Source organism: Elephantulus edwardii, unplaced genomic scaffold (genome assembly GCF_000299155.1).
Source record: "Elephantulus edwardii isolate Elephantulus edwardi_28Jun2011 unplaced genomic scaffold, EleEdw1.0 scaffold00442, whole genome shotgun sequence".
NCBI lineage: Eukaryota > Metazoa > Chordata > Mammalia > Macroscelidea > Macroscelididae > Elephantulus > Elephantulus edwardii.
Window position 1 is genome coordinate 33,906 of NW_006400192.1, and position 8,939 is coordinate 42,844.

Below are 8,939 nucleotides of genomic sequence, written 5' to 3' on the forward strand. Positions count from 1 at the left end.
CTCAATTAGCCGCACTTTAGTCTCCAAGGGAGAAAGATGGTTAATCTCCCATGCAATTTATAGTCTCTGAAAACCCTCTGAAGAATCAGGTAGAAATCAGTTTTGACTATACAATGAGGTTTTTTAGCTATGTCTGTATAATGATCACTTGTATCTACAAGAAAGCAGAAACATCACCCTGAAAGAAGAAGATCTGAAATTTGTTACCAAATTTGGTTTACAGTAGAATGAGCCAAATTGCTGCCTTAAAGAAAAACTTTTCTAGAAACAAGAAAATCATATGTAAAACAGGGTCCACAGTGTCTTCTGCATATTTATCTTTGGACCCATATAAGCAGAAGTCACCATCTTAGAACTTTGTTAATGAAGAAATTGATTTCTTAACTCTGATAATTAACAATTCATGCAAAAAAAATCAGAGAATAGCAGATTTATGTTTAGTGTTTCATTGACTATATAACAGAATTAAGGTTGCATAGTGAAGTGCATTCAGGGTGGGGGGACTGTATACCAATGAAGAAGTTTATCTTTGGCTTTTCAAAGAGAGGAGTGAACTGGGGGAGGCAGGGTAGAGAAAAAAGTGCAACAATGAATGAATGGAAATCCAAAATCTCTGTAAATGTTCATTAAAATTAATAAAATAAAATTAAAAAATAAATAAATAGTTGCATACAGAAAAAAAAGGCATTTGACTATGTGAAGCATAATAAAATATGAGTAATATTGTAAAGAATAGAAATTCTAGAGCATTTATAAATGGACCAAGAACTGGTCCTTCAAATAGAACAGGAGACTATGTCATGGTTTAAAATCAATTAAGGTTTGCCTCAGGATTATATACTTTTGCTATATTCATTTAGTCGATTTGCTGAGCAAATAATCTGAGACACTTGACTGTATGAAGAGGAATCAGGTTTAGATGAAGACTCAATGACAACTCAATATACAGATGAGCTCAAGAAGGGTAGTCTGGCCCAAAGATGGCACCCCAAATCCACCAGCACCTCATGAGAGACAGATAGACAGTCTCCTCCCATGTGATTTCCAGCCTCCAAAAATCTACTGTGTGGTCAGCTATGACTTGGCTCTGACTTCATGACAATGAAGTTGAGGTTTTGGGTTTGATATACAGACAGCACAATCTTGCTTACTTGCTGAGTGAAAAACATTTGATAAACATCCAAGACTACAGACTCCAGTGCAGATTACACTTTAATGAAAGAAAGCAAAAATCCTCACAATCAGACTCAGAAGCAATGTCTTGATAAACGGAGGAAAGATTGAAGTTGTCAAGGATTTTATTTTCTTGTATCCATGATCACTGATCATGAAAACAGCAGAAAATACATCAAATGATAAATTGCCTTAGACAAATCAGCTACAAAAGATCTCTTTAAAGTCTTAACAAGCAAAGATGTCACTTTGAGCACTAAGGTAGGTCCATTTCAAGCCATGGCACTTTCAATCACATCACATACACATGTGAACTTAGAAAATGAGTAAGGAACACTGAAGAACTGATGCACTTGAATTATAGAGTTGGCAAAAAATATTGAAATACTCTGATTGCCAGAAGAAAAAGAAATAACTCTTAAGAAAAGTATGATCATAATAACCCTTAGAAGTAGGAGTTGTGAAGCTTTATTTCAGATTTTTGACATGTTATCGTGGGGAAAGAACAATCCTTGTAGAGGGACAATATACTTGGTAAAGTAGAGGATCAGAGATAAATAGGAGGATCCAGAGTGAAATGGGTTGACAAAGTAACGGCAGCAATGATATTTAAGCATAGAAACAATTTGAGGCTGTACAAGACTAAGCTGTTTTGCATTGTACTGACATTGCTTGGAACTAACTTAGCAACACCAAACAGCAATAATGTCACTGTGACTACATTGGAAATGTTCTAATTGAGCATACTGAATTGATGAAATATATGCCATTTTCATTCACATTAAAATAAATCGGGGAAAATGGGTGGATCAAATATAGAAAAATGTTAACTGTGATACGTGTATAAGTTATTCAATTTTTCAGTCATATTGTTCTTTCTAATTTTCCATGTATCTCTAAAATTATCATGATAAGAAACTAGAAATAAGAGAGAGAAAATAAATGAGACTATTACTCTAATAAGACAGACATAGCAAAGAGATATCGAGGTACAGGATAATGGAGAAAAGATGATCACTCAATTATGTAGGTTTCTTTGAACCACATTGCTAAAACAAAGCAGAGCTGGCCACCACAGAGACCATGAAAATGATTATACTAATAGAAGTTATGAGCACAAATTAGGTATTTCTAGATTCTGATCTTCCATTAAGTAAAAATAACCTTGGTAAAATTGCAGATAAATGTATTTTTGCTGAAAAAGTTAGGCTAAAATAACTTGTGTTTTATTCTAAGAGAACCTAACAACAGCCTATAACCATTACAATGAGACACTAACTAGTGTGTTTGATGCTATTTTCTTTTCTTTTGCAGAGCAGTAGAATCTGGTAACCAAAGCAGAAGTTTGAAGCCATGGATGATTGTCCTTCTTCTTGCATTATTATTAACAGTGGTGGCAGTAGTCTTTGGTCTTCTGAATCAGTTCATAGCCTCTGGTAGGTAAATTTAAAGATTTACTGTAATTTGATTTCAATTTCTTCAAGGTTTTATTTGCATATAAAAAGCATGGTTGCATACTTTTGCTTTTCCCTATAAATGACATCATTCTGGATTTTTCTCATTTATTGATTATTATCATTTTTTAAAATAATGAATGCTTACTCTCTACTGAGTAATTTTTTTACTATTGGTGGTGTCGTATTATTACTTATATTTTAAAAGGTGTTATTTAACAAAAACTTTAAGCATTTTATAAATCCATATTATATTTTCTCCTTCTTCATAGAATTTGTTTAATTCACCAAGTCGTTCCGAATTTTGTCATTTTCTGACTCTAGGGAGCTGTGCTGTACACCCAAGGCTACTCCTCTCTGGCGTTTCAAATCTACAAGTCTCTCCACAACAGAAATAGGGACAGTACACTTCAATGTGATTTAAAACCTCTGAAAACCCGCTGTGAGGATCAGCTATGACAATGAGCTTATGATTCGAAGACAATGAGTTTGCATTTTTGAGCTTTAGTTATAGATGTCCTTACTTTGTCACTAATTTGATATTCAGCCCATAATTTGCTGTTTTCCCATCTGTCTGTTTGATTCATATTATTGCTTTTTTAATACCTTTATTATTATTCTCATCTAATACTAACATTTTAATGGAAGTCTGGAGACTTACTAGTAAGAAACTACACTGCAATTTCAAAAGTATGTGGTTCAAATCCACCAGCTCTGCTGCTTCATGGGAGAAGGATAGGCAATCTCTTTCCATGTGATTTACTACCTCTTGAAACTGGCTGGAGAGTCAACTAGAGTCAGTTCCAACTCAGTGGCACATAAGAACAATAATCTTAACATTGGAGTTGTGGTATTGAAGAAGATTGCTGAATCCCCCATAGACTGTTAAAAGAATAAACAAATATATCTTGGAGAAAGTAAAACCAGAGTGCTCCTGATAGGCAAGGGTGGTTGCTAGGATAGGCTATTTAGAAAGGGACATCATGTTTGGAAATGTGGAGAGTCAGTGAAAGAGAGGAAGAACCTCAATGAGATCGGTTGACATGATGAATACAGCGACGGACTCAAGTGTGTCAGAGATGATGAAGACGGCACAGGATGAGGCAGGGTTCAGATCTTTTTGTACAAAGGGTTGCTATGAGTTGTACTTGATTTGATGGCTCTTGACAACAATCTTAAATATGGTGAGTATAGGTAAACACATCTGAACATATGCCGCTTAAAAGAAAACAGCACTGAAGACAGCAACAACCCAACTGTGATATTCATCTTAATCTGCCAAATTATTTTATTATAATCCCTAACCACGGCACACAAAGGAATAAAACAGCTGCTCAGCAGTGCTCTGGCTATTCTTGATACATCATAACACAAAGCAAACTACGTCTGCATAGAGCTCATTATCTAGTATCATCTGCAAGTCTACATAGACTAAGCAGTGATTGTTTGAAATTTACTTTGTAACAGATCTGAAGCTTACCCTATAATATACCATCCTCACAGTCTCCAACATGTGGGAGCTCATTCTGATATGCACTGTGGCAGTGCATCTTATTGAGGGTCTTCTCTTTCTCTGACTTTCCACGTGTACTAGCATGGTGGGTTTTTTTCCCCTAAGCTCTGACCCCAAAGTATGTGAGATCAAGTTTTACCAGTCTTTCCTCTAAAAAGCAACCTTCTTGCATTTCTTTAAAGAAAGTTATTCTTATTCATTTGATAATCGATGAATGCTTTATTTGCCAACAACACAATTGAAAGGAATCAATTCTTCTTTGATCATGAGGAAGGAATTTAAAATTTGATGATCTGGATCAGGTGTACTTGAAACTTTAAACTAACATTCTTGCACTTTAGCACTTAGGAAAAGTCTTTGACAGTAGATTTTTCCCATTGCAGCACATATTTTGATTTTTTGACTGCTTGTGTTAAGAAGAAATTGGAACGCATAAATATTGACATACTAGGGATTGGTAAAATGAGGTGGACTGACATGGGACATTTTGAGTCAGATGATCATGTTGGAGATGAAAAGATGAGGAAAAAATGGGGTTGCTTTCATAGTTAAAAAAGGCATTTCTAGATCCATCTTGAAATACAATGTTGTGGGTGACAGGATAAAATCTATATGCGTTACAAGGAAGTCCAGTGAATACCACCATGATTCAAATATGTGCACAAACAACCAGAGCCAAAGAGGAGGAAATAGAAGATTTCTACCAACTTTTTCAGTCAGAGATTAATTGAACATGCAATCAAAATGCAGTAATAATAATGGGTGACTGAAATGCAAAAGTTAGAAATAGAGAAGAAGGATCAGCAACTAGAAAACATGGATTTGGTGACAGAAATGAAGCTGGAGAGAGAATGATAGAATTTTCCACAAAAACTTATTTATTGCAAATATATTTTATAAGAAACTTAGACAGGCTATGTTGTTGTTGTTGTTATATGCTGTCGAGTCGCTTGAAACTCACAGCGACCCTATGTACAACAGCCCTAAACTCTGCTCTGTCCTGTGCCAATTGCACTGTCTCTGACACTCCCATTCTGATTATCCCAGTCACTGAATCAATCCACCTCACAGAGGGCCTTCCCGTCCTGCGCTGTCCCTCCAACCTCCCAAGCATGATGTTCTTCTCCAAGGACCGGTCTCTCCTCACAACATGTCCAAAGTATGTTAGACGGAGCCTCAGAATCCTTGCCTCCAAGGAGCCACCTGGTTTAACCCTTTCCAGGACGAATCTGTTTGTTTTCCTAGCAGTCCATGGTATTCTCAATACTCTTCTCCAGCACCACAGCTCAAAGGCATCAATTCTCCTTCTATCCTCCTTGGTCATTGCCAAACTCTCTGATGCATAACAAGTGATTACGAAGACCATGGCCTGTATCAGATGCACCTTAGTCTCCAGGGAGACACCATTGCTCTTCAGTACTCTGGAGAGGTCCCTAACAGCAAACTTTCCCATGGCAATGCACCTTTTAATTTCCTGGCTACTGGTGCCAAGAGTGTTGACTGTGGAGCCAAGCAAACTAAAGCTGTGTACAATCTCAATCTCTTCACCATCCATCCTGATGCCGCCAATTGGTCCAGTGGTGAGACAGGCTATACACATGGATTTCACCTGATGGTATGCATAAGAATCAGATAGATTACATCTGTGGAAAGAACGGCTGGAGAAGCCCATTATCAGGTGTGAAAACTAGGCCAGGTGCTGATTGTAGAACAGACCGCCATATGCAAGTTGAAGACTACTCATATGCAAGTTGAAGCTGGAGCTGAGGAAAATTAAATCAAGTCCACAGGAACCAAAATTGCTCTTGAGTCTACCCCACATGAATTTCAAAACCATCTCAGAACAGGTTTGAGGCCTTGAACATTAATGAGCCGAGACCGGATGATCTGTGGGAGGATATCAAGAATATCATGCAGGAAGAATGCAAAGGGTCATTACAAGACAGAGGAGAAAGAAAAGCCCATAATAGATGCCAGAAGAAACTAACTATTGCACTGGATCACCAACAAGCTAAAGCAAAGGAAAGAAATCAAGATATTAAGGAGTTGAATAGAAGATTCCAGAGATCAGTGAGGGAAGACAAAGTATTACAATTAAATGTGCAAGAAGCTGGAGTCAGAAAAACAAAAGGGCCGAATTTGCTCAACATTTCTTAAGCAGAAGGACCTGAAGAACAAATTCAAACCTCAAGTTGCAATACTTAAGGATGCTTTGGGCAGAAGATTAAATGATCCAGGAAGCATTAAAAGAAGATGGAAAGAGTATATAGAGTGATATAACCAAAAGGAATTGATGGACACAGAAGAATTTCATGAACCAACATATAAGGAAGAGCCTGGGGTGACAAAAAAAGAAGTTTAAGCTGCTCTGAAAGAACTGGCCAAAACATGTCCCCAGGAATTGATGGGATAGCAATTGACATATTTCTACAAACAGATGATGCCCTGGATTTGCATACCAAGTTGTGTCAAAAAAAAAAAGGAGGACAATCACCTGACCAACTGACTGGAAGAGATCTATATTTGTCACCATTCCAAAAAAAAGTGATCCAACAGAGTGTGGAAATTATTGAACAGTATCACTTGATATCACATGCAAGCAAGATTCTGCTGATGATTATTAAAAAATTACTGGAACAGCACATCAGCAGAGAACTGCCTGAAGTGCAGGGTGGTTTTAGAAGAGGCCGTGGCATTGGGGATATTATAGCTAATGTCAGATGGATCTAAAAGTAGAGAATACCAGAAGAATGTCTATCTGGGTTTCATTGATGATGCAAAGGCATTTGACTGTGTGGATCAAAACAAACTGTGGCTGACTTTGAGAAGAATGGGAATCCTAGAACACTTGATTGTGCTTATACAAAACTTATACTTGGAACAGGAGGCAGTTGTGAGAATAGAGTAAGTAAACACTGCATGGTTCAAAATTGGGAAGGGTGTGTGCCAAGGATGTGTCATCTCTATATCTTTTCAATCTATATGCAGAATAGATTATATGGGAGACTGGGTTGTATGAGGAGAAGAGTGGCATCAGAGGAAGATTCATCAACAATATATGTTATGCAGATGATACAACCCTGCTGGCTGAAACAGAGGAGAACCTGAAGCATTTGATGAGGAGATCGGGGACTGCAGCCTTCAATCTGGACTGAAGCTCAACATCCAGAAAACAAAGATTCACACCACTGGACCGATTGGCAGCATCATGATAGATGATGAAGAGATTGAGATTGTTAACAGCTTCAGTTTGCTTCGTTCTACAAACACTCTTGGTACCAGCAGACAGTAAACTAAAAGGCAAATTGCATTGGGAAAGTCTGCTGTCAGAGACCTCTCCAAAATGCTGAATTCAGAACAGTGATGTCAGTCTGGAGACTAAGGTGCGCCTGATACAGACCATGGTATTTGCAATTACTTGCTATGTGTCAGAGAGCTGGACAATGATGAGGGATAATAGAAAGAGAGTTAATGCCTTTGAACTTTGGTGCTGGAGGATAGTATTGAATATACCATGGACAGCTAGGAGAACAAACAGGTTCGTCCTGGAGAGGGTGACATCAGGCTACTCCTTGGAGGAAAGGATTCTGAACCTTTCTCTGACATACTTTGGACATGTTTCAGGAAATACTTCTGTGTCAGCCAACTCTTTTTTTACAGGAACTCTGTGTACTACTTTGATTTTTTTTTTTAATGCATCCTGCATCTTTGATATTCTGTCCATGGTGACTCATCAACAACCTATGTTATGCAGATGACACAATCATGCATGCCGAAACTGAAGTGGACCTGAAACGTTTGCTGCAGAATGTCAAGGACTGCAATATGAACTGAAGCTAAACATCAAGAAGACAAAGATTCTCACCAATGGACCAATTGAAAGCACATGATAGATGGAGAAGAGATTGAAGTTAACAGTTACAGCTTGTTCAGCTCCATAATCAACGCTCTAGGCACCAGCAGCAGTCAGGAGATCAAAAGACAAATTGCATTGGAAAAACAGGCTGCCAGGGACCTCTCTAGAGTATGGAAAAACAGTGATTTCAGTTTAGAGACTAAAATGCCTAATCCAGCCTATGGGCTTTGCAATTACTTGCTAAACATCAGAAAGCTGGAAAATGAGGATGACAGAAGAAGAATTGATGTCTTTGAATTTTAATTCTGGAGAAGAGTCTTGAACATACCATGGACTACCAAGAAAACAAATAGTTTTGTCTTGGAGAGGGTAAAACCAAGTCTCTCCTTGGAAGCTAGGATGTTGAAGCTCCATCTCACATATTTTGGGCATGTGGCCAGGAGAGACTGGTCCTTGAGGAAGGACATTACACTTGGAAAGGTGGAGAGATAGCGCAGGAGAGGAAGAACCTTGATGAGATGGATTGATACAGTAACTGGAACAATGAGGGTTGGTGTGTTGGAGTTAGTGAGACTGGCTCAGGACACGGATGGAATCAGAGCCTGCTGTACCTACTATGGGTCCCAGGCGACTCAACAGGACATAACAACACAATAACATGGCTTTTTTAAATATAATGCTATTTTTTTATTTTCCTTTTTTAATTCCGATCATTCATTGTTGCACACTTTCCTCACTGCTTACCCCTCCCCCAGTTCACTTTTCTCTTTGAAACATAAAAAAAAAAAATTATTTCATTGTTATACAATCCACTCCCCAAATTCACTCCACTATGCAGCTTTCATTCTAGGCTCTTGTTATGACACTAATACCTAATCATATATTCCTTCTAAACGGTTCTCTCCCTCATCTGTTTCTACATTGCTATTTTTTATTTTCTTTT

General features: G+C 37.8%; 1 protein-coding gene across 1 annotated transcript in view; it reads left to right on the forward strand.

Moving 5' to 3' along the window:
* Positions 1 to 2,487: 2,487 nt before the first annotated feature.
* Positions 2,488 to 8,939, forward strand: part of TMPRSS11A (transmembrane protease, serine 11A) — a gene marked incomplete at its 5' end in the record, with an annotated part of 97,095 nt that continues 90,643 nt past the window's right edge. The window contains one exon of the mRNA XM_006902723.1: positions 2,488 to 2,609. Within this exon, the coding sequence (XP_006902785.1) occupies positions 2,488 to 2,609 (122 nt within the window). The remainder of the gene's footprint in view (positions 2,610 to 8,939) is intronic.